At 47.5% G+C, this 26,115-nt stretch overlaps 1 protein-coding gene across 2 annotated transcripts in view; it reads right to left on the bottom strand.

The window, feature by feature from the left end:
* Positions 1–25,129, bottom strand: part of boka (BCL2 family apoptosis regulator BOK a) — a 43,984-nt gene extending 18,855 nt beyond the window's left edge. Inside the window, exons 1-3 of one of the 2 annotated variants that reach the window (XM_068041771.1) lie at positions 24,711–25,129; positions 22,497–22,632; positions 8,308–8,530 (exon numbers count right to left, since the gene is read on the bottom strand). In XM_068041771.1, the coding sequence (XP_067897872.1) occupies positions 8,308–8,530 (223 nt within the window). In that variant the 5' untranslated portion in view covers positions 22,497–22,632; positions 24,711–25,129. The remainder of the gene's footprint in view (positions 1–8,307; positions 8,531–22,496; positions 22,633–24,710) is intronic. The other variant, XM_068041770.1, reaches the window with a different exon arrangement.
* Between the last annotated feature and the right edge of the window lie 986 nt (positions 25,130–26,115).

The following is a 26,115-nucleotide window of genomic DNA, read 5'->3' on the forward strand; positions in this document are numbered from 1 at the left end:
AGTCAGAAGATGAGTTAGTCACTGCAGAATTCCCAGCCTCTGACATGCTCTTGTAGCCACAGTATTTATATGGCTGTTCCAGTTCAGTTTCTAGTTAATGGTGACCCCCAGGATGTTGTTGGTAGGGGATTCAGTGATGGTAATGCTGTTGATTGTCAAGAGGAGATGGTTAGACTTTCTTTTATTGACGATGGTCATTGCCTGGCACTTGTAAATGTTACTTGCCACTCATCAGCCCATTCCTGAATATTATTCAGGTCTTGCTGTATGTGGGCATGCACTGCTTCATTATCTGAGGACTTGCGAATGGACAGTCTTGGTCAAAACGTAGTTTTAAATACTATCTTAAAGGTCGAAAGAGAGGTAGAGAGGCGTTGAGTTTTAGGGAAGGAATTTCAGAGCTTGGGGCCAAGACATTCCATTCATGCCCATCTGTACCTCAACCCTACTCTACCACTATCTATGTAGTGCATGGTACAATGGCAGATATAATAGGCTCAGGGGTACAAACTGGTTCACCTATTTTGCAGGTGGAATATGAAAGCACAAATTACCAATTTTGAGTGGTTATACCCTGTGCCCCAAAGACATCTGGTAAACACACGACATCATATTGGCCTAGATCGATTTTCAGGCATCAGGGACAGCCACCTAACATAGGCGTCAGCCCTCCTTCATATGCCAACACCTCTCTTAGGACCCCTCAGGAAAATTGAGCTGCCCTGAATGGAGCAGACGGCAGGCCTGTTCTGCTCAGGATTTCCAAGCACAGATGTGGCCTAGGAAGTGGCAGCCACTGAAAGGGGGTAAACTAATATGTTAAACAAAAAATTCACATGGAGCCAAGAGCAGCAGAATCTTCCTGGAGCCACATCACTTCTAATGGCTGCTGCTAGCTGTGGTTGGCCCACTGACTTCCCCCCACTACCCCCACTTAACCGAGGGCCACAGAGAAAGGGAGGGGAGAGGCCATGGAGGGATTTGCAAACAAGGATGAGAATTTTAAGATTGAGGCTTTGTTTAACTGGGAGGCAGTGTAGGCACCTGCAGTATTTTGCTTTTAGCTTTGAACTGGAATTTTGTTTAGAGAATATGTAGTATAAAATCAGATGCTGTAGCAGAGGTTGAAAGGAACTAACACATGATATGCCAACTGTCCTTTTACAGGCAATGTAAACAGTCAATCATGTGTTGTAACAACTTTACAACAACATGATCCTCAAGTCAACATGAATTGCAAACACCAACAAGACAAGGGCAAACTCCTGTTGGATGTGGATATTGGATTTTCAAACAATGAAGGAGACAACATTGAAAGTTAATGATCCTTCTTTTCAAAGCTTCACACACATGCCCATAATCCACTAGGGCTCACTTTAACATTGCCACTTAATATCAGAACTAGTGCCTCATAAACATTTCAAACATTGAGGCCACCAAGCAAGCTTACAGTAAAACCTAACTGCATGATGCATTTTCATCTCACAAATGAGCTGGGGCACAGTGCAGACACTTGAGTTGCGCATTTCAACCTTCCATTATTACAGGACAAGGTAGTGCACAATAGGAGAAAGCAAACCTCCTAATTTAAAGCCCTATGAGGCTTCCAGGAGACCTTGGGTGGGTGATGGTGAAGCTGGAGACCTCCCTAAAGCTGAAGCTTTTTCCAATTATTCTTCCTCCACTCACTCAATTGTACAGACTCAAGCACAAACTATGACACGTGCTTTAGCTACATAAGCACCATTCCAAGGGATGTTCTGTAGCCAGCATTCCAACGTTTTGTTTGACTCTTCGATTTTTATAGATAATCCCCAAGCATCATCTTTCTCCAGTTTGTCAGCAAAGCAACACCTCATTGCACCCTGTGTCAAGCACTCCACCTTTAGCAAGTTCTATACAGGGAGAGTCACCCTGAGGCTAAACATCTTTTTCCAGATAAACGTGCCTAGCCCGCCATATTCACAGCCGCCCCCTCAACCTTATTGTCCCACATGGCGTCTCTATTCCCACAGTCTCAATCAGATATCTCTGATCAACTCCTAGTATCCCTCACTACCTACACCTCCTTCAAACCCCATTTCCTTCTGAGTTGACACTGGACAAAGCACTTCCCCTCCCCACCCACCCCCGCCACTTACATTTGAAATTTCAAGCTGCCATCTATCTGGCCTATGGCCCTACATTAATTAGTAATCCCCTCACTTCCACCTTTGATACAATTGCCACCAGTTAAAGCCTTACTCTCTCCTGTCCTGGTCATTTCCTCTGGTATGGCCCCTACCTTTGCTTCATCAAGTTAAGGGCTACAGACTTGAGCGTGGCTGGCACATAGCAGGTTTAACAATCCATCGCCACATCTGGTTGTACCACACTAAGCATCATCAGGCCTCAATCTCCTCTCCTAGAGTTGTCCACTACTCCAAAACCATTTCAGAAAGCAAAGGTAACCCCAGATTTTTCTTATCCATGACTAACCACCTCCTTAAACCCCACTTCCCTACCCCTCAACCCGCATCTCCAGCACGTGGGGAACTCATGGATTTAAGACAATTCATTCCAACTACTTCTACTGCTTCCCTGCTTTCCCTTTATCTGGCTACAAGCCAAAGCTGCCCCTCCCCCACTGTCACCAAAGGAAAATATCCAGCCAAAAAACTTTAGTTAAATAAACAATTTCACCATTGGAGAATTACATTTGTTGTACTCTATTTCAACTGTGTCCAGTGAATTTACTTCTGCTGGTATGGAGTAAGATGAGCAGATTGGTATCCATGTTGGTTGAGTTAGCACCGAGGCCTATCTGGCTTACAATCTTGTATCAGCTGTGCCTCAGTTGGTCACTCTCGCCTCTGAGTCAGAAGGTTGTGGATTTGAGCCCAAGAACTTGAACATAAAAATCCAGGCTGATGCTCCAGGTATTATCTTATGGACAAGATATTAAACCAAGGCCTTGTCTACCCTGCTAGGTTGACATAAAAGATCCCATGGCACTATTTCGAAGAAGAGCAGGGGAGTTCTCCCTGGTGTCCTCGCCAATATTTATCCCCTCAACCAACATCACTAAAACAGATTATCTGGTTATTACCGCATTGCTGTTTGTGGGAGCTTGCTGTGTGCAAATTGACTGCCACGTTTCCTACATTATAACAGGAACTGCACTTCAGAAGTACTTCTGTGAAACATTCAATGAATTATCCTAAGGTCCTGAAAAGTGTGCACAGAGAGGATGAAAAAATGCATTGGGTGGTTTTATTTACGAGAGCCTGCTACAGAACTCGTCCTGAGACTTTCCGGATTTGGCACACACAGACTCCTGTTCAAAGGACAGCTATAATGTTCTATGGCAGGTCCTGATGACAGACAGCTGTATCGTCAGGGTGGGTTATGGTGCTTTTTAATGGAATTTTCAACAAGAGGACATGTATCCACCATAAACATGTGACAATTTGGGGTCAATGTTGACTTTGTGTGATACTGTAAAACAGGTGAGAGCAAATCCATAGCTTGTTTTAAATCTCTCCCCATTCTTACTTTCATTAACTTCAATGGGGAGAGATGGAAAATGGGGTGCTGATTCGCTATCACCTGTTTTACAGTATTGCACAAAGTCAACAATCTACCCCTCAGTATTAAAGTGTTTCACAAATATAGAGGATTATGAAGCACATAACCAAATAACCAGATTTGACCTTTAAATGACTGAAATGTAACCTCCAGTTGAAATACAAGCCAGGGTCAAAGGCAACACTTGGGAATTACTATTTTTAGGTCAACATCTTAGAAATTCAGGAAATCTGTGGGTTAAGAAGGAAAATTGAAATTCTGAAAATATGAACTAACAGCAGAAAACGGTGGAAAAAGCATGGCAGTATCTGAAAGAGGATAGACCTGATGGGCCGAATGGCCTCTGTCTGTACTAAGTGTTTCTGCGGTCTTATAGGTTAGGGTTTTGAGTGGGGCCCTACATCAGAAATGGAGAAGACCCTTCACGGGACTGAGCTATCTGTTCCTTGATCTACTTTGTTTTGGTCAATTCTATAAAAGACCATCTCCAGCGTCACCGTGCCAGTTTTGATGACGAATTGCACCCAAAAAATCTATCTTCCCCTTTCAGATACTGACTAACCTTTCCCGCTTTTCCGGCATTTTCTATTTTTAAAAATGGTAGGCCCCTGGACTGCGGAGAACCCAATCTGTAACGGGCTGGCAGGTGCCCTCGGCACTGGGAGTGCTTCTTCATATTTACCTGCCCATCCAGCTGGTGCCTGCCAGCCCTGGCGGGGGAAGAGGAGAGCTTTAGTCGGTAGTCTAGGCCCCCTTGGAGATCCCACTGAACACCCCTCGGCCCGCTGTGTAAGGGGCGGGGGGTGACGATTCAGATTTTTGGACAGGGCCCACTTGCACCCATCTGGAGGCTGGTACAGCTCATTCCTCATGTCATATGGGCCTGCTGGAGCTACTGTGAGCATTGTGGGAAAGCCCTGAGGAAACGTCTTTCAAAATAATTGGTGGCCAGTCTTATTCAATGCTATTCCAAAGAGACTGAAAGTCAAAGCTGAAACAGGACAAAGAAAAACGTTTTTGAAAATGTAAGAGACGTGGAATATAAATCTCTAAAACACTGCATTTTGTTGTGATCTGGAATGCGCTGTCTGAAAGCAGATTCAATAGGAATTTTCAAAAGGGAACTGGATAAATACTTGAAAAGGGGAAACTTGCAGTACTACAGGGAAAGAATGGGGAGTGGGACTATTTGGATAGCTATTTCAAAGAGCCAACACAGGCACAATAGGCTGAATGGCCTCCTCCTGTGCTGAATGATTCTATTAACTCTCTCACTCTCTAAACAAAGCCCTATGTTGATCTGAGTCAGCTGTAAGGAAATACGCTTACACAACCCAGCAGAGACTTCCTCATCTGATTCCCCTCCCCCACTCCTCCTCCTCCCCACAACAATGTGCCTATGCACTTGATATTAGAAATTCAGGGGAATGGGAGATTTAATTTGCATCCCCAACACTCCTTGGGGCCACAAACTGGCAATCCAGTGTGTCACCAGGATCAGCAATCATTAGTCCCGAATCGGGAACCCAGAAAAATCAGTTAGAATATGCCCACTTCTCATTCTATCGATTTCCCATTCTCTTTGACTTTACAAAGATGCCAAAGTATAGAGGAACACCAGTGGGTCTCACCTACCCCATCATTCCATTAAAACTCATGGTCTCAACATCACAGCATCCAAATAACTCTTGAATTATTTCCAAGTTTTTTTTCCTCGACTACCCTCCCAGATATCATTCATTCTGTATGAAGTAATACTTCCTGATACCAGTCCCCTACTTGCCTTTTGCTAACTTCTGCCTATGTTACTTTTTCTGCTGTTGTGGTTTAACTTGAGATAGTTTCTTACATTAATCCTTTCCATTTCATTTCGTATCTTTTATACATCTTTCAAGTCCCTTCTTATTCACCTCCTTTTAAACTTTCTTTAAACTTTTCTCAAGGTGGAGATCAGCCCCCTGGTACTTCTGTGCACAACTTTCATATTTTCCTTATGCCTCCATGATTCTTGCTGAAGTCAGCAGAGGACAGAATGTTATGCTTGCAAGTTGCTGGGAGCAGCTGGGAGAGGATGGGAGAGAATGGGGGAGGATGGGGGAGGATGGGAGAGGATGGGAGAGGATGGGAGAGGATGGGAGAGGATGGGGGAGGATGGGGGAGGATGGGGGAGGATGGGAGAAGATGGGAGAGGATGGGGGAGGATGGGAGAAGATGGGGGAGGATGGGAGAGGATGGGGGAGGATGGGAGAGGATGGGGGAGGATGGGAGAGGATGGGGGAGGATGGGGGAGGATGGGAGAAGATGGGAGAGGATGGGGGAGGATGGGAGAGGATGGGAGAGGATGGGGGAGGATGGGGGAGGATGGGGGAGGATGGGAGAGGATGGGGGAGGATGGGAGAGGATGGGAGAGGATGGGGGAGGATGGGAGAGGATGGGGGAGGATGGGAGAGGATGGGGGAGGATGGGAGAGGACGGGAGAGGATGGGAGAGGATGGGAGAGGATGGGGGAGGATGGGAGAGGATGGGAGAGGATGGGGGAGGATGGGGGAGGATGGGGGAGGATGGGAGAGGACGGGAGAGGATGGGGGAGGATGGGAGAGGACGGGAGAGGATGGGAGAGGATGGGGGAGGATGGGAGAGGATGGGAGAGGATGGGGGAGGATGGGGGAGGATGGGGGAGGATGGGAGAGGATGGGGGAGGATGGGAGAGGATGGGGGAGGATGGGGGAGGATGGGGGAGGATGGGGGAGGATGGGAGAGGATGGGGGAGGATGGGAGAGGATGGGGGAGGATGGGGGAGGATGGGGGATGATGGGAGAGGATGGGAGAGGATGGGGGAGGATGGGAGAGGACGGGAGAGGATGGGAGAGGATGGGAGAGGATGGGGGAGGATGGGAGAGGATGGGAGAGGATGGGGGAGGATGGGGGAGGATGGGAGAGGATGGGGGAGGATGGGGGAGGATGGGGGAGGATGGGAGAGGATGGGAGAGGATGGGGGAGGATGGGAGAGGACGGGAGAGGATGGGAGAGGATGGGGGAGGATGGGGGAGGATGGGAGAGGATGGGAGAGGATGGGGGAGGATGGGGGAGGATGGGGGAGGATGGGAGAGGATGGGGGAGGATGGGAGAGGATGGGGGAGGATGGGGGAGGATGGGGGATGATGGGAGAGGGTGGGAGAGGATGGATGAGGATGGGAGAGGATGGGGGAGGATGGGGGAGGATGGGAGAGGATGGGGGAGGATGGGAGAGGATGGGGGAGGATGGATGAGGATGGGAGAGGATGGGGGAGGATGGGAGAGGATGGGGGAGGATGGGAGAGGATGGGAGAGGATGGGAGAGGATGGGGGAGGATGGGGGAGGATGGGGGAGGATGGGAGAGGATGGGGGAGGATGGGAGAGGACGGGAGAGGATGGGAGAGGATGGGAGAGGATGGAGGAGGATGGGAGAGGATGGGAGAGGATGGAGGAGGATGGGGGAGGATGGGAGAGGATGGGAGAGGATGGGGGAGGATGGGAGAGGATGGGAGAGGATGGAGGAGGATGGGAGAGGATGGGAGAGGATGGGGGAGGATGGGAGAGGATGGGAGAGGATGGGGGAGGATGGGGGAGGATGGGAGAGGACGGGAGAGGATGGGGGAGGACGGGAGAGGACGGGAGAGGATGGGAGAGGATGGGGGAGGATGGGAGAGGATGGGAGAGGATGGGGGAGGATGGGGGAGGATGGGGGAGGACGGGAGAGGACGGGAGAGGATGGGAGAGGATGGGGGAGGATGGGAGAGGATGGGAGAGGATGGGGGAGGATGGGGGAGGATGGGAGAGGACGGGAGAGGATGGGGGAGGACGGGAGAGGACGGGAGAGGATGGGAGAGGATGGGGGAGGATGGGAGAGGATGGGAGAGGATGGGGGAGGATGGGGGAGGACGGGAGAGGACGGGAGAGGATGGGAGAGGATGGGGGAGGACGGGAGAGGACGGGAGAGGATGGGAGAGGATGGGGGAGGATGGGAGAGGATGGGAGAGGATGGGGAAGGATGGGGGAGGATGGGAGAGGACGGGAGAGGATGGGGGAGGACGGGAGAGGACGGGAGAGGATGGGAGAGGATGGGGGAGGATGGGAGAGGATGGGAGAGGATGGGGGAGGATGGGGGAGGATGGGAGAGGACGGGGGAGGACGGGAGAGGACGGGGGAGGACGGGGGAGGACGGGGGAGGATGGGAGAGGATGGGAGAGGATGGGAGAGGATGGGAGAGGATGGGAGAGGACGGGGGAGGACGGGGGAGCACCGATTGGAAATTGGGCTCAAACTGCCTTTCAGCTTTCATTTTAAAGGTTGGGAAATCATGGGCAGTGCCATCAAAGTTTCAGATTAGCATTGCCAGATGGCAAAGCCCACATTAGCAGCACAGAGTCATAAATGACCTCCTGTATTGCAATATTCTGTTTGCTTTGTTAATTGCTGCAAAATGTACCAACTTGAGCTTCTGCCGGATTGGAAATATTGTTGAGATTCTCGGTAATTCTAACTGCTTCATCAGACATGAGTACGTCTACAATCCCAAACCTCTCCGTAGTTTTGTATCAGCTGCAAGTGTGACAAATGTGCACTGTTTCTGACTTTAGCTTATTTATTGTTCTTAATCCCCTTTCCATCCCTTGGCATAAACTCTGTGAATTTCTATCCCTTGCTCTTGATTCCTTTCTCTCTCTCTGGTTCTGTGTCCCTGCAGCTGGTGGACTTACCCAAGTGAAGGAGTGCAGCTGATACCTCAGTAAGTTTGCTCGCTGGACTGGAAACTGCAGGCTCCGGTTTACTCCAGACAATACCAGCTCGGATCAGACGGGAGTGGATGTAATCTCGACACAGTGCCTTCGCTTGAGAAATAAGCTCCTTATCGGGAGGAGAGCGATCAAACACTTCCATCACTTCAGCAGCAAAGACGGAAGAGCGTCGAAGCATCTCCATCTGGGAGAAAGGAAACCATGAGGTTAGATAGAGCCAAACCTGAATTGTACTGGAGAATATCAACACAAAGGTCAGCACAGTATGCTCACAGGAGAGAGTGCATTACAAACAGAGTGTAAAGGTTGGGAATTTGTTGCAAGTGGGACTCTAGAATTGTAGCCCATCAAGTCCATGCCAGCTCTCTGTATAGCAATCCAGTCAGTCCCATTCCTGAGCTCTATCACTGTAGCCCTACACGTTTATTTTCCCTCAAGTGCCTATTCAATTTCCTTTTGAAATCAGTGATCGTCTCCACTTCCACCACCCTCGTAGGCAGTGAGTTCCAGGTCATTACCACTCACTGTGTAAAAGATTCCCACTGTGTCTCTAGCACAGAACCTTACATCTGTGTCCCCTAGTCCTGTACCATCAGCCAATGGGAATTGCTTTTGACTATCTTATCTAAACCTGTCATAATCATGTATACCTCTATCAAATCACCGCTCAACCTCCCTTGATCCAACCTAATCTCATCTGTGGAACCATCCCAGTAAATCTCCTCTGCACCCTCTCAAAGACCCTCACATCCTTCCTAAAGTATGGTGACCTGAACTGGATGCAATACTCTAGTTGGGGCCTAACCAGAGCTTTATAAAGATTCAGCATAACTTCCCTGCTTTTGTACTCAATGCCTCTGTTTATGAAACCCAAGATCCCATATGCTTTGCCAACTACTCTCACAATATGTCCTGCCATCTTCAAAAATCTGTGCACATGAACCCCTAGGTCCCTCTGTCCCTACACACTCTTTAGTGTAGTGCCTTTAAGTCTATATTGCCGCTTCCTAGCCCACTGCCAAAAAGCATCACCTCACGCTTCTCTGTATTAAATTCTTCAATCTGCCACTTGTCTGTCCATTCTGCTAGCCTATCTATGTCCTGTTGCAGTCAATTGGTATCATCCTTACTGTCTGCCACACCTTCCAGTTTGGTATCATTAGCAAACTGTATCAATTTGGTTTAACTTTATGAATTTAAATTAGAACTTTAAAAACTTTAAAAGGAATGCAAGTTAATCAGCAGTTAGCAGAAACTGCCTGTCAGTAGTGGTGAACTGGCAATCAGCTGTGAGTGCTTGAATAGATGCCAGGGAGAGCTCAACACCGTTCGGGTGGTGGTGAAGGATAATGAAGGAGGTGCACTGGTTGACCGTACCTTCTTCATTAAGAAAATCCTTATTGATTGCTGTGGATTACAAGCTGCGGACATCTTCTGCCTGCAGGACTTCCCCAGCAGTGGATATTTCGATGTGACATTCAGGAACGTGGCGGGATGCATCAAGTTCCTGAAGGTGTTCAAGGAGAGGGGAGACCAGGTGCTGCTGTTGATCCTCACAGTGGAGCCACTCTTCACGCTGCTGTCACAATGCGACCGGGTGGTGACAATCCACCTCTACAATCCCCATGTTCCTGTCGTCGATATGCTCATCTTCCTCACCAGGTACGTCGAGGGGGCGGGAGCAGTACTGATGTCGAGGACCCATTTGGGCTTTGGACCAGCAAGCGGCAGGTCAAGGTGACCTTGAAGGTCGATGCCAACGGAGCCATCATCCATCCTCCAGCTTCGCTATCTGGGGAAGTCGAGGCTTCTTGGTCTATGCGGGGCAGCTCAGAGTTTGTTGCACCTGTGACAAATCTGGTCATGTGACAGCTAACTGCAGCACAGTCGTCTGAAAGAACTGAAAGAAGGAAGGCCATCAGACGAAGGACTGTAAGCAGAGTAAATGCTGCAACCTGTGCGGTGAGGCAGGCCACCTGTACAAAACCTGCCCCGAACACTGCCTCAGTTATGCTCAGGCAACAAAATCCAAGGAAAGGCCGGGAGAAGGAATGGCGAATGCGTCTGGTGCTGGGAAGGAGACAAGCAACCCTCTCTGCAGCGAGGAATGTCTAGCTGAGGAGAAGAAAGGGGAGGCAGCTGCAATCAGCGACCCAACACATAACCCGTGTCCGGAAACCCCTCTACAGACAGAATCAATGGAGGAGGAGGCAGCAGATGGACAAACTGGTCAGTGGCAAGTGGTACAAAGGAAAACCACAAAGACAAAACCTTCAAAAAAGGAACAGGTCACCACCAGAACCAGTGGCAAGAGGAAGCTACTGTCTGAGACAGACTATGGCAGCTCCTCCGCATTGGACAAGGAAGGGCCGGAAAGACGGCACCTGCAAAAGAAGCAGCAGAACTCAAAGGAGCTGAAAGAGAAAGCCCCCCAGCTCCAGGGCACTGGAAGCTGTGATGGGTCCAGCACGCCCCAAACCCGAAGCACTGAACCTAGCGACATGCCCAGCGCATCCCAGCTCTGGGACACCGAGAGCAAAGAAGCGTCTGGCGCACTCCAGCTCCGGGAAGCCGGGAGCAGTGATGTCTTCAAGGAGGAACAGAGGGGAAAGACAACAACAGCAGAGGACAGCCCCATCCTTGCTGCCTACAAGACCCCCCCCCCCCCCTCCGCCCCGCCACGACCATGTCACCCCAGTGTAACAAACCCCCCATGAAAAACCAGGAGGGGTTTCGAAACCCAACGAATGTGAAACAGCTTGTGTCGACAATGGGTATGCAGGAACATACCCAAGGACTGAGACTAGCAAGGACAACTGGTGTGGGAAGCAACAACTAACTTAAAAATTGGTATAAAGATTGCTTTGATTAACATGCGTAGCATTAAATTCACTACGCGATGTGTTTCAACCATGGACTACCTCGCCAAGGTCAAAGCCGACCTACTGTTTCTGCAGGAGTGTGGAATACCACACCTCAGCAGCTACAAGCAATGGTAACGATGGTGGTCCCACGGGCCAACGATCTAGTCAGGGGGTATTGATTCCCGTTCTTCCGGCCTGGGTATTCTGCTGCGGGGAGGTAACTTCACCATCTCCGAAGTTAAGGAGGTGGTGGGCGGTTGCCTCCTCGTAGCAGATGTAATGTACAACAATGCTCCACTCCGGTTGATCAACATGTACGCCCCGAATCAATGCAGCGAGCGGCTGACCGTCTTCCAGCGGCTCCCACTGCTGTTGCCGACGTCCAGGCCAGTCATTCAAGGTGGTGACTTCAGCTGTATCATTGATGCAGCTGGACGATCCAGCAGTGACGACAGCAAACTGGACGCTACGTCCAGATTCCTAATGGACACAGTAAAAGATGCCAAGCTGCACGACGTCTTCAGCAAACCTGCAGACAGCGCAGCGTAGATACACCTGGTCAAGACCGGACGTGTCTGCCCGTTCCAGGATTGACTTCCTGTTTGTGTCCCGTGCTGTCACAGTCAGATCCACCGCCTCTTACTGGCCGACTGTCACTTACAGGATGACCAGCAGGTTGGCAGGGGGATATGGAAGCTCAATGCTCCACTGCTAACCCCAGAGAACGTTGAGGAACTCAAAAGGGATTACAAAGGTTGGAGAACCGTGAAACCCTTCTTTGAGTCTCCAGTTCACTGGTGGGAGGCGATCAAGGAGAACATCAAGAGGTTTTTTATCCTCAAAGGTGTTCAGTGGGCGAGAGTCAGACAGAGGGAAGTGTCCCGACTCCAGAAAAGAATGCAAAATCTGCAGTCGATGCGGGTCGAGGTCAAGGAGGACCTCCAAGAGGTGAAGAGCCAGCAGGCCTCACTCTTTGCCACGGAGGCCTCCAAGATCATCTTCTGGTCCAGAGTCCGCTCCATCGAGCAGGATGAGACGTGCTCGCGTTACTTCTTCCAAAAGGTACAGAGAGAGCTCTGTGATCAGCAGCCTGAAGGAAGAGGATGGCTCAGTAACATCACAGTAGTCTGACATACTAAGGATCAGCAAATCCTTTTACGTTGGGCTGTACGACATGAAGCCCATGGACAGCACGGCTTCCCAGTCTTAGATGACAGCAGGAGGGAGAGACTGGACAAGCCACTAACTCTGGATGAGCGAACAAACCCCGTCCGGTTCTTCGAGACGAGTAAAACTCCCGGAAGCGACAGCTTACCGGTTGAGTTGTATTCGACTCTGTGGGACTGGCCCAGACCTGCTAGAAGTGTATGAGAGTATACTTCTGGCCGGCAGCATGTCAGAATCCATGAGGAAAGGCATCATCACCCTCATCTACAAGCTGAAGGGGGAGAGGGCGGAAATCAGAAATTGGCGGCCCATCTCACTGCTTAATGTTGATTACAAGATTCTGTCCAAAGTCATCGCCAGTCAGGTCAAGTCTGGGAGTCGGTGATTCACCCTGACCAGACCTGCACTGTACCCAGCAGGAAGATCTCTGATAGTCTCGCGCTACTCAGGGATACGATCGCCTATGTACGGGACAGGAGGGTGGACACCTGCCTCATCAACTTGGACCAGGAGAAGGCTTTTGACAGGATATCGCACACCTACATGATGGACATGCTCTCCAAAATGGGGTTTGGGGAGGGAATCTGCAATTGGATCAAACTGCTCCACACAAACATCAGTAATGCAGTCTCAATCAACGGGTGGGAATCGGAAAGTTTCCCGATCTAATCTGGAGTCAGACAGGGCTGTCCTCTCTCCCCGGTCTTGTCTGTTTGCTGTATTGAACCCTTTGCTGAGTCCATTAGGAAGGATGCGAGCAGAAGAGGGGTGACAATCACAGACAGCGGAGGCACTCAGGTAAAAACCTCCCTGTACATCATCGTCTTCTGCTCGGATCCGCTGTCCGTGCGCAGACTGATGAGCATCTGCAACCAGGTTGAACTGGCCTCGGGAACCAAAGTAAATCACAGCAAGAGTGAGGCCATGTTCTTTGGGAACTGGGCTGACCAATCCTTTGTTCCCTTCACCATCAAGCCAGACTACCTGAAGGTGCTGGGGATATGGTTCAGAAGGGCCGGGGCGTGCACCAAAACCTGGAAGGAGCGAGCAGCCATGGTACACCATAAACTGAGCATGCGGGAGCAGCGTTCTCTCCCCATTGTGGGTAAGAACCTGGTAATCAGGTGCGAGGCGCTCACGTTGTTGCTGTACGTGGCGCAGGTCTGGCCCATACCCCACTCCTGCGCTGTGGCGGTCACCTGAGCCATTTTCCGCTTCATCTGGGGATCTAAAATGGACCGGGTCCAGAGGGACACAATGTTCAAACCTCTGGATAAGGGCAGGAAAAATGTACCCAACGTTGCCCTCATCCTGATGACCACCTTCGTGTGCGGCTGCATCAAGCTGTGTGTAGACCTCCAGTACGCAAACTCCAAGTGTCACTACGTGCTGAGGTTCTATCTGTCCCCGGTGTTGCGAAGGGTGGGCCTGGTCACATTGCCGCGGAACGCTCCATCCAGTTGGACTGTGCCATATCACCTATCCGTCGTGGGAAATTTTCTGCGGGAAAACACCTTTGACCACCGATCCATCAGGCAGTGGCCTGCACGGAATGTCCTCAAGGCCCTACGGGAAAAGAAGATGGTGGATCCTGTCGGATGGTTCCCCGAGCAGACCGCCAAAGTCATTTGGCAGAATACCTCATCACCAGAACTTTCAAACAAGCACCAAGATGTAGCTTGGCTGGTGGTGAGAAGGGCCCTCCCCATCAGATCCTTCCTGCATGCCCGGAGTCTCACCCCCTCCACACGCTGCCCTCGCGGTGGCTGGTGGGGAAGAGACGGTTGCCCGCCTCTTTCTGGAATGTGTCTTTGAAAAGCGGGTGTGGAAAGAGATGCAGTGGTTTTTGTCGAGGTTCATCCCAATCAGCTCTATAACACAGGAGTCTGCACACCGAGATAAACATCAACTGCTGCTGGAGGACCATCAATTTGGTGAAAGACACTCTTTGGTCTGCACGAAACTTGCTGGTCTTCCACCGCAAACAGTTGTCCACGAACGAGTGTTGCAGACTGGCACATTCAAAGATCCAGGACTACGTGCTGAGGGACACACTAAAGCTTGGGGCAGATGCTGCAAAGGCTCAATGGGGGAAAGACCACAGTGTAAGGTCCTCCCACGAAAGTGAACTGAGGGGTTGGACACGTGGGAAACCCCTCGGGCTGTAAACACCAAATATGGTTTTGCTGTAAAATGTACATGGCAGGTAAAACGGAATGGAAGGGTTGTGAGGCAACTCACTCCAGGATTGAAGAAAACTGATTTCCTTTGCACTTTTTGGAATGTCAACTTGGTGCTGTTTTGAACTCTTTTGTAATGTATTTTTCACAGATTTTTATGAATAAAGTATATTTTGGAAAAAAAAGGGTGCTAATTACTTTGAGCAGGAAGCTGAGTCAGCAGGTGTAACTTGGGTGTGGCTCAAAAAGGTCTATAAAAGTAAACAGTATGGGCTGGTGAATGGAGTGGTTGTAGAACAGAGTGTAATGGTTGGAAATTTGGTGCAGAGGGGCAAAGAGGTGCTGCTTTTTGCCTCCAATATTTGTAGTTACAGGTAAGTATTTAATTTAATAATCTATAACTTAAACTAGGTAAAGTAATTAGTTAAAAGACTCAAAAGTATAAGCTAAGTTGATTAAAATACATAGACTAATGAAATAAAGAAATGACTTATATAGGGATGAAAGTGCAGATGGTATGCTGCAGCTGCAGAAGATGTGAGTTTGTGGACAGCATCATGATACCAGAGAACCACAGCTGCAGTAAGTGTCTGCATCTTGAGGAGTTACAGCTCAGAGTTGTTGAGCTGGAGTCTGAGCTGCAGAAATTGCTGGGCATCATGGAGGGGGAGAGTTCGCTGGACACTATAATTTGGGAGGCAGTCATGCCTCTTAGGTTAAGTAGTGGTCAGGGACTAGAGGGTGTGACTGTGAATCAAGCAGGTAAGTGGACCCCAGTGCTAGAGGAGCCTTGACCTTTTCCCTTATCCAACAGGTACAAGGTCCTTGTTGCCTGTGTAGATGAAGGCAAAATCTGCAAAGTGGATGAGCAAACTGACCACAGTACGTGGTACAAGAAGCCATTCAAGTGGGAGTGAAAAGGAATGTGGTAGTGATAGGGGACTGTATAGTCAGTGGGGTAGATACTGTTCTCTCCAGCAGGAGTTCTGAATGTTGTGTTGTAGGTTAAGGGCATCTCCCTGCAGCTGGAAAAGAATGTGGAGTAGGAGGGGAAGAATCCAGTTGTTGTGGTCCCCATCGGAACCAATGACATAGGTAGAACGAGGAATAAGGTTCTGCTGAAAGAGTTTGAGGAGTTTGGGTCCAAATTAAAATTTAGAACTTCAAAGGTAATATTCTCTGGATTACTACCTGAGCCACATGCAAATTGGCATGGGGTCAAATGGATCAAAGAGTTGAATGTATGGTTGAAAGAGTGGTGTTGGAAGGAGTTTTGATTCATGGGGCAGTGGTATCTATACTGGGGAAAGAGAGTCCTGTTCTTTTGGGATTGACTCCAGTTAAACTGTGCTGGGACCAGTGTCTTGGCAAATTGTACAACGAGGGTTGTAGATAGTGTTTTAAATTAAAGGGTGGGGTGTGTGCAAGTGAGGGAAATCTATAAATCTAAAGAGACAAGCCAAGGCCACAGAGTCTTGTGTGTGATTGTGTAGTGATTTGGGTAAAGATAAGCAGAGTGTGACAGGAAGGGACGTACGTTTTAACAGTCATTGTGCATTAGTGAATAAGGTGAAATTGGCGAAAAATACCTTAAAATTAAAGGTACTTTATCTGAATGCATAAGGTGTTTGTAACAAGATAAACAAATTATTCGTAGAATCATATAATGGTTACGGCACAGAAGGAGGCCATTTGGCCTGTCGTGTCAATGCCAGCTCTCTGCAAGAGCAATTTAGTTAGTCTCACTCCACCATTCTTTCCCTGTAGTCCTGCAAATTTTTTATTGTCAGGTATTTATCCAATTCCCTTTTGAAAGCCACCATTGAACCGGCCTCCCCCACACTCTCAGGCAGTGCATTCCGGATCCTAACAACTCGCTGCATTTAAAAAAAAATTCTCATTGCCTTTGGTTATTTTGCCAATCACCTTCAATCTGTGACCTCTGGTTCTTGACCCTTCCACCAATGGGAAGTATCTCTCGATCTGCTCTGTCTAGACGCCATGATTTTGTGCACCTCTATCAAATCTCCTCTCAACTTTCTCTTCTCTAAGGAGAAGAATCCCAGCTTCTCCAATCTATCCTTGTAACTGAATTCCCTCATCCCTGAAATCATTCTTGTGAATATTTTCTGCAACTTTTCTAAAGCTCTCGCATTCTTCCTAAAGTGTGGTGCTCAGAATTGAAGGCCAAACAGTGTTTTAGAAAGGTTTACCATAACTTCCTTGCTTTTGCACTCTCGGCCTCCCTTTATAAATCCCACGATACTGCATGGCCTTTTTAACCACTTTTTCAACCTGCCCTGCCACCGTCAACAATTTGTGCACAGATACTCCCTGGTCTCTCTGCTCCTGTGCCCCCTTTAGAACTGTATCCTTTATTTTATATTGCCTCACCTCATTTTTCCTACCAAAATGTATCACTTCACACTTCTCTGCATTAAATTTCACCTAATGGCACAGATTGAGGAAAAATGGGTTCAACCTAACAGCCATTACAGAGACGTGATTGCACGGTGACCAAGATTGGGATACTTCAGGGTATTCAAGGTTTCGAAAAGCCAAAGTGGAAATGGAGGAGGTGGGTGGGTAAGCCCTGATAATAAAGGATGACATAAGGACAATGCTCAGGAAGGGAAATCAGTATGGGTAGAGATAAGAAATAACAAGGATCAGAAAACACTGGTATGAGTAGTTTATGGGCCCCCTTACAGAAACTGTTCTGTTGGACAGAGTGTTAATCAAGAAAAATGAGGAGTTTGTAACAAAGCCAATGCAACAATCATGGGGAAATTTAATCTTCATATAGACTGGACAAATCAAATTGGCAAAAGTAGTTTGGAGGACGGATTCACGGAATGCATTCAAGACAATTTCCTAGAACAGTAGCTCATGGAACCGAGGGAAGAGGCTATTTCAGATTTGAAAACAAAGTGCTGGAAATACTCAGCAGTTCTGGTAGCATCTGTGGAGAGACAGAGAAACAGAGTTAACGTTTCAGGCCGATGACCCTTCAACAGAACGGAAAAAAATTTGAATGTAATAGGTTTTAGGAAAGATAAAGGGGCGGAGGGGGGAAGGGTGGGATAAAGAACAAGAGAAGGTTTGTGAGAGGGTGGAAGACAGGAGCAATCAAATGACAAAACAGTTGTGGTGCAGGGCCAAAGGGAGTGGTAATGGGAAATAAAAGAAACAAGATCTGTCGAGACTGGTGAACAGCTGCCATCTGAAAACAAGAGCAAGAGAAAAACGAGTAAAGGTGCATAGGGGTAATATGACAGATTTGTGTGGGGGGGATCATATGACAGCTGTCTCAATTTATTCATACACTGGATTCCAAAATGTTTTTTTGAAAGTAATCCATCTAATTTGAATTTGAATGGAGCAGTACTATCTGCTTCGACTGACTCCATGGGAAATCTTTTCGACAGACTGACGATTCACTCACTGAAATAGTATTTCCCCAGATTCATTTTGAATTTACACTTTTTCAAGTGCAGGCCATGTCCTCTGGTTCTATTGTTCTGGACAAGTTGAAACAGCCCGTCATGGTCTAAATTATGTATTCCTTTTAGAATCCAGAGAACAGCAATCATATCAGCTCTCAACCTTCTCTTTTCCAGCAAGAGCATGACCAATTTACACAATCACTCCTCATAATCCAATCCCTCCATCCCCGCAATCATTCTCACTGCTCTCTTCTGTAATCTCTCATCAGCTGCAGTATCCTGTTGTATTGTGGTGACCAGAACTGAACCGGAAGTAGGAGATATTTATACTTTGTGGGTAGGATAGAACTTGCCGAAGGAAAAATTTAAATGGCGATTAACTCCATGGCTCACCATTCACATCTAGAGAGTAAAATGCAAAATAAACAAAGCAACAACTTGGATTTATATAGCACCTTTTAACATAGTAAAACATTCCATGAGGCTTCACTGGAGCATTATCAAACAGAATTTGAGACAGCACTAAATAAAATATTAAAACAGAGGATCAAAAGCTTAGTCAGAGCTAGGTTTTAAAGACTCAGTGAAGGAGAGGTAGAGAAATAGAGAGCTTAGGGTCTGGGCAGTTGAAGGCACAGCCATCAATGATAGAGTAATTCAAATTGGGGATGTTCAAGAGGCCAGAATTGGAGGAGCACAGATCTTGCAGGTTCATAGGGCTGGAGGAAATTAGAGAGAAAGGGAGTGGGGAGGCCATGGAGGGATTTGAAAATTAAAATTAAAGTTTTAAAAATCAAGGTGTTGCTTAATCACAAGGCAATGTAGGTCAGCAAGCACAGGGGTGAACGGGGAACAGGACTTGGTACGAGTTAAAACATAGGCAGCAGGGTTTTGAATGACCCCAGGTTTATGGACAGTAGAATATGGGAGGTCAGCCAGGAGCACATTGTAATAGTCAGGTCTAGAGGTAACAAAGGCATGGATGAAGGTTTCAGCAGTAGATAAGCTCTGTCAGAGCGGAGTCAAGCAATGTTAGAGGTGAAAGTAAACAGTCTTGGTGATGGAGAGGATATAGGGTTGGGAGCTTATCTCAGCGTCAGATATAACACCAAGGCTGCAAACAGTCTGGTTCAGCCTCAGACAGTTGCCATGGAGAGGGATGGAGTCAGTGGCAGAGACTGAAGACAATGGCTTCAATTTTCCCTATAATTTGTTGGAGAAAATTTTACTGAACCAGTACTGAAGGTCGGACAAGCAGTCTGACAAATCTGAGACAGTGACTCGGTTGAGAGAGGTGGTAGTGAGGTAGAGCTGTGTGTCGTCAGTGTACATGTGAAAACTAACGCTGTGGTTTTGGATGATGTCGCCGAGGAGCAGGATGTAGGTGAGAAATAGGAGGGGGCCAAGGATAGATCCTTGGAGCTCCAGAGGTAACAGTGCTGGAGGGGAAGAGAAGCCATTGCAAGTGATACTCCGGATCCGATTAGATAGATAAGAATGGAACCAAGTGAGAGCACTCTCACCCAGCTGGATGACAGTGGAGAGGCTTTGGAGAAGGATAGTGTGATCAACCATGTCAAAGGCTGCAGACAGGTCGAAAAGGATGTGGAGGGAACATTTACCTTTGTCACAGTCACATAAGATGTCATTTGTGACTTTGATAAGAGCTGTTTCAGTACTCTGGAAGGGGTGGAAATCTGACTGGACAGATTCAAACATGGAGTTGTGGGAAATGTAGGCACGAATCTGGGAGGCAAAAAACATTCAAGGACTTTGGAGAGGAAAGGGACGTTGGAGATGGGGTGGTAGTTTGCAAGGATGGAGGAATCAAGGGGGTTTTCTTTGAGGAGAGGGGCAATGATGACGGACTTAGAGGAGAGAGGGAAAGTATCTGACGAGACGGAACTGTTAACAATATCAAACATGAGGACCAGAAAGGGAAGTTGCGTGCTCAGCAGTTTAGTGGGGGAAAAGGCTGAGGGAGCAGGAGGTGGGTCTCATGGACAAGATGAGCTCAGAGGACATGAGGGGAGATCGAAGAGAAACGAGAGAAAGATGAGTTCAGGACTGGGGCCAAGAGGGAACCTTAAAAGAAGTTTGGCCAGGTGGGCCACTGGAAAAGAGGGAAGAGACAGAAGCAGCTGATTGGATGTCTCAATCTTAGTGACAAACAACTCCATGAGCTCTTCGCTTTTGTTGTTGGTGGTGAGGGTGGACGGGACCTGGGAAAGAGGTTTAAGGAGGCCATTTTGTAGTGAAAAGAAGCCAGAGGTTATCTTTGCATTCCAGGATGATCCTGGAATTGTGAGCAATTTTGACAGAAAGCAAGTTCCAATCAGCTTTATGGTGTCCATCCAGATCTACTGCTAAGTGGTTAAACTGGTTGTCTGCCATAAACGTTCAAGTTTCTGTCCTTTAGACTTAAGGGAGTGGCGATCACAGCCATACCAGGTGGAATGACCAGGATGAGCAAGAGTAAATATTTTAATGGGGACAAGTACATCAAGGGTGGAGATTAAGGTGTGATTGACCTGATTAGTTGCTGCAGAAATGTCATGGTGAATGGAGAGACAAAGGCTAGACAGTAAGGAATTTGGAAGCACAGTAGTAAGGCATTTGACAAGGTCCCACATCAAAGGTTACTAAACAAAACAGCCCATGGTATAGAAGGTAACATATTAGCATGGATAGAGGATTGGTTAGCTAACAAGAAACAGAGTATGGATCGTTTTCAGGTTTGCAAGCTGTAACTAGTGGACTGCCACAGGGATCAGTGCTCGGGCCTCAACTGTTTACAATCTATATCAATGACTTGGTTGAAGGGACAGAATGTACGGTAGCTAAATTTGCTGATGACACAAAGATGGGTCGGAGAGTAAGTTGTGAAGTGGATATAAGGAGTCTGCAAAGGGATATAGGTAGGTTAAGTGAGTGGCAAAGATTTGGCAGAAGTATAATATGGGAAAGTGTGAACTTGTCCACTTTGACCAGAATAGAAAGGCAACATATTTAAACAGAGAGCGAGATTGCAGAACTGAGATGCAGAGGGATCTGAGTGTCCTAGTACATGAAACACAGTTAGTATTCAGCAAGTGATTAAGAAGACACATGCAATGTTTTGGTCTATTGCAAGGCAAAAGGAATATAAAAGTAGAGATGTTTTGCTACAGTTGTACAGGGCATTGGTGAGACCACATCTAGAGTATTGTGTACAGTTTTGGTCTCCTTACTTAAAGGATACAGTTCCATTGGAAGCAGTTCCAGGACGTTTCACTCAACTGATTCCTGGGATGAGAGGGTTATCTTATGAGGAAAGGTTGAACAGGTTGGGTCTGTATTTATTGGAGTTTAGAAGGATGAGAGGTGATCTTATTGAAGTATAAGATCCTGAGGGGATTTGAAAGTTTGGATGTTGAAAGGATGTTTCCTCTTGTGGGAGAGACTAAAATTAGCGGGCAGAGTTTAAAAATAAGGGATCTCCCATTTCAGACAGATGAGGGGAAGTTTGTTCTGAGGGTCATGAGTCTGTGGAGCTCTCTTCCCCGAAGAGTGGTGGAAGCAGGGTCATTGAATGTTTTTAAGGTAGAGGTAGACAGATTCTTGACAAACAAGGGAGTCAAAGGTTATCAGGGTAGGCAGGAAAGTGGAGTTGTGTCCACAAACAGATCAGCCAAGATCTTATAGAATGGTGGAACAGGCTGGAGGGCCGATTAGCCTACTCCTGCTCCTAGTTCATATGTATGTATGTTCATATGCCTATTAGGGTGGTGGGTTAAATTTACGACCATATGGGTGGTTCAGTAATAGAATTCTTGCTTGCCTCACTGGAGGTCAGGATTTGTTTCCCAGACAATGCAGATCTCTTTACTCTTAGGTGTCAGCTGTGGCTCGGTGGGTTGCACACTTATTTCTGAGTCAGAAGGTTGTGGGTTCAAGGCTCACTGCAGAGACTTGACTGCCTAATCTAGGCTGATGCTACTTGGGGAGTAGATTCCACAAAAGATTCCACAGCACTATCTCAAAAAAGAGCAGAGGATTCTCCCCAGTGTCCTTGCCAATATTTATCACTCAACCAACATCGCTAAGAAAACAGACTATCTGATTATTTATCTCTATTTGTGGGACTCTGCTGTACAGAAATTGAATGCTGCAATTTCCTACATCACAACAGTGACTACACTTCAAAAGTACTTAACTGGTGTTACAACCAGGTGAGAAAGGGGTCTTATCGTAACAGGGTTTCATTTTTAAACAGTGTTTTGAGCTTCCCCTTGGTGAATTCTTGCTCACCACTTTCCAATTATAAGGCAAAGAAATGAGCACGCTCAGGTTTAAAGAAGAAAAGTGAAATTTAAACTTAAACTCTAATTCAGTTAACGCCTATGGATACACACTACGTCCCACTCTAGCATGCATACACGATACGCAAATGGAGACAGAAAAGAGCAGAAGAAAAATAAAGTTTGAGGCAATCTCTGAAGAGGGGTTTTTACTGTGTTTGAGCTCGCTGTAGTCCTTGATTGTAGGTAGTCTTGCTTTTGGTTGGGGCCCAGTATTCTTCTTAAACCTTGTTCACTGTAGGAGACTTTTCTGTCTTGGGGTTCATGTGTCTTCAATGGCTCTTCAGTTCTGTGAGAAAGAGATGGAAGCAGACAGGAGAGGGATCTTTTCAGTCCAGGAGCAAAGAGCTTTCTGCCTTTCAAACACTCTGTGGCAAGTTGAAACAGCCAGTTAGTCATGTGACTAAACTGGTCAAACCAGGTCTTCTGTGTATTGGAGAAGTAGGGACTGGTTCCTTTGTTCCAACACTGTCTGCTAGTATGCAAAAAAAGTCTTTCCGGTGAGGGGCCTGGCAATTCCTTGAGGCAGGCCCTCTTTTCTTCCCAGCACCAATTTTAAGTTTTAATGTTCATGTGGTGAAATAATGTGTGCCTCATTCTTGGCAGGTGAGGGCCTGCATGACACTGGCTATACAGCACTTTTAGACGTCATGAGATTCTGAATAGCTTCATCGTCACTGAGTCAAATTCTTGGAACTCCCTACCCAATAGCACCATGGGAGCACCTTCACCACACTGACTGTAATTTAAGAAGAAGGCTTACCACCACTTTCTGGCAAAAACCAGAAATGAGCAATAAATGCTGACCTTGCCAGCATTGCCTGCATCCCAAGAATAAATAATAACGTGTTATAGATGTATAAATGCACATTCTTATTTTCTTTTGCTAAATGTGTGTTCAAACTCCCAGCAGTAATGCTGAAGCTATGCAATATCCTTGTCAGGCCACATGTGGAGCTGGTCATTGAGGCATAAAGGGCAGTGCTGAGGACAGTGATGACATTGAGGATCACCAGAAGATAAACTCAGGAGCTGGATAAGCTAAAGGTGTTTTGAAGCACACACAGAAATATATACAATACTGAATGGGATAGAGTAAACCCAGGACAGTACAGAGCACAGGGTGAGGGTTGGAAAGGGCATGGCAGAAAGAAAGGAGACAGAACTTGGCATTTATGTTGCGCCTTTCACCTCCTGATGTCCCAAAGTGCTTTTATTTTTGAAGCTCGACTATTTTAGTGGTGTTAGTTGAGGAATAAATATTGGGCCAGGACATCAGGGATAACTCCCCTGCTCTTCAAAAAATGCTGAGGGTTATTTTGCATCCACCCCGAGAGGGCAGACAGGGACTTGGTTTAAAGTCTTATCTTGTGCTGAAGCCTCTGGAGTGGACACTGACCCCCACAAGCTTCTGGCAAGAGCACTACCACTGAGCCACGGCTGGCAAATGCCAGGGAATATTTCTTTATCAAAAGTGATTGATGACTGGAATTCATTGCCTAGTCTACCAAGAAGAAAGATTAAACCTAGGGCACTGACACTGAGGCCAGGCCAGACGTAAGAAATAGATGCTGCAGCAGCAAGATTTAAGCTGGGATTTAAACAGGCTTAAGGCCCATCTTCATCCAAACCTAGTTCAGAAAATTGCAACAAACTGAAAAAAAAAATCAGCTCCAAACTTACAAGCTAAACAAATCCGCAGTAACATTCAGGCAGGCAAAAAAAAAAAATCACCAACAAAGCTGTAACGTAAGCATCAAATGTGCCAGAAATAAATCAGCATGCAACCCAAAACAAACTGGGGAAAAAAAACCCTCCGTCAAATCTGCTGCGGCTTAAAAATCCGTTTCAAACCTGCAAAATTAAAGCCTGAAAATCATTAGCAAAACTGGATTTGGAAAAATCGCTTTCAAAACCTGCAACAAACTCGACCAAAAAAAACCCCCAGGCGAAAGAAATTGAGGGTGAAGTGTGAGAGCCGCTATCACTGGAAGCCCTTCGCCAAATCAAAGTATGAGGCGTAAGAAATTCTCAGCAAAAAAAATAAAGCCAGTGTTAAGACAAAAAGGAAACCACGAACTTTTTAAACACAGGTGGACCTCGACCACAAGCTGCTGAACTCCCGGGAGAAAGAAGAATAAAGTTGGGAAGTTGGCCAGGTGAGCTGGGAGATTTCAGTGAAGATGTGGAGAGACTGATCCTCCTCCTCCAAGGTGTTAGAAACAGCAACATGGCTAAAGCAAGGAGGCAAAGGAACAAAACGTCTTCCATCTCCAGATCGCAGTGAGAAACTGCTCTGAATTATCCCAGGCAGCAGCCTGCCAGGAAAATACTTTCCCAAATGGAGAGGTTTTGAGTTGGACTGACCTCCTGCTCTGGGCTTTTCTGCAAGTGGAACTTCTTGCCTTGTTGTCCAGGGGGATGCGGCTCTGGGGGTTGAATTCCAAGACTGTTCCTTTGGTGATGTGCTGACAAATCGAGCTCACCGCTCCCTCCGCTGCCTCTCCCACTCCCTCTCCACTCGCTCCCCTTTTATGGTGAGACGTTTTTCCGATGTGCCTCGCGTTAAAATGCCTCTGGGCTTCCAGCAACTTTCACAAACAAACCCATTTATGGAAAAAGCCCTGATCGGAGGCTCCGCTCACATCCACACTCTCTAGCACTGAACAACCCGCCTTACACACAAAGAACAACAGGCGTCCTCAAGGAGAACACAAAGCTCTCTCTCTCTCTCGGCATCTCAGACTAAACACATCAAGTCACACTCCTTGGAAACACACTGCCGCTTTCTGGCCACTCCACAACTGAAAATGAAAGCGTGTCTCGGTGAAGTGTGATTTGTTCATTAAAACGCTGAACCAGGGGTTTCCAACCTTTTCGGGGGGGGGCGGGGCACATTACAATTTTTATCTTAAAAGTTGGGGCGGGGGAGCGAGACAATTTCGTAAAGGCATTAAAATGTATCTTTCAATTATTCAAAACAACAACAAAGGTACATTTTTGTGAAGAAGCTTTAAATGAGAAGACTCATTTATTGACTTACTTTCTCATCACTATGTTGGACACTGATTTAGTGAGATACCTGGCATTTTTTTACTTGTACAAGTAGTCAATGTCTGCCTGCATACTTGGAGCAATGTGGAATATTCCAGCTGTCTGTCTCTCCCCCTCCCTCTCTGCCCCCCTCTCAGTGTTCCTCCAGGGTTCCCCCCTCTGTGTTGTTCCCCGACCCATGTCATCCCCTTCACTTTATTGTTCCCTCTCTGTCATTCCCCACCATGTCGTCCCCCTGTGTTGTTCCCCCCCCCCATCCCCTCTCTCTGTGTCCCCCCCATCTCTGTACACCCTTTCTCTCTCTCTCTGTCACCTCTCTCTTTCTCTGTCCCCTTACTACCCTCTCTGTCCCCCCTCTCTCTGCCTCCACCTCTCTCTGTCCTCTCTCTCTGTCTTCCCTTCTCTCTCTGCCCCTTCTCTCTCTGATCCCCCCATCTCTGTCCCTGCCCCTCTCTGTCTCTCTGTCCCCTCTCTCTATTTGCCCCCTCTCTCTCTGTCACCCTCTCTCTCTCTGCCCTCCCCGCCCCCTCTCTCTCTGTCCCGCCCTCTCTTTCTCTCTCTGTCCCCTCCTCTTTCTCTCTCTCTGCCCCTTCTCTCTGATCGTCACTGAGAGCAGGAACACCAGTTTCCGAACTTTGGACAGATTTGTGGTTTCCCAGACAATGCAGATCTCTTTACCTTTAGGTGTCAGCTGTGGCTCAGTGGGTGGCCAGAGATA

Source organism: Heterodontus francisci, chromosome 11, assembly GCF_036365525.1.
Source record: "Heterodontus francisci isolate sHetFra1 chromosome 11, sHetFra1.hap1, whole genome shotgun sequence".
In the NCBI taxonomy this organism is placed as follows: domain Eukaryota; kingdom Metazoa; phylum Chordata; class Chondrichthyes; order Heterodontiformes; family Heterodontidae; genus Heterodontus; species Heterodontus francisci.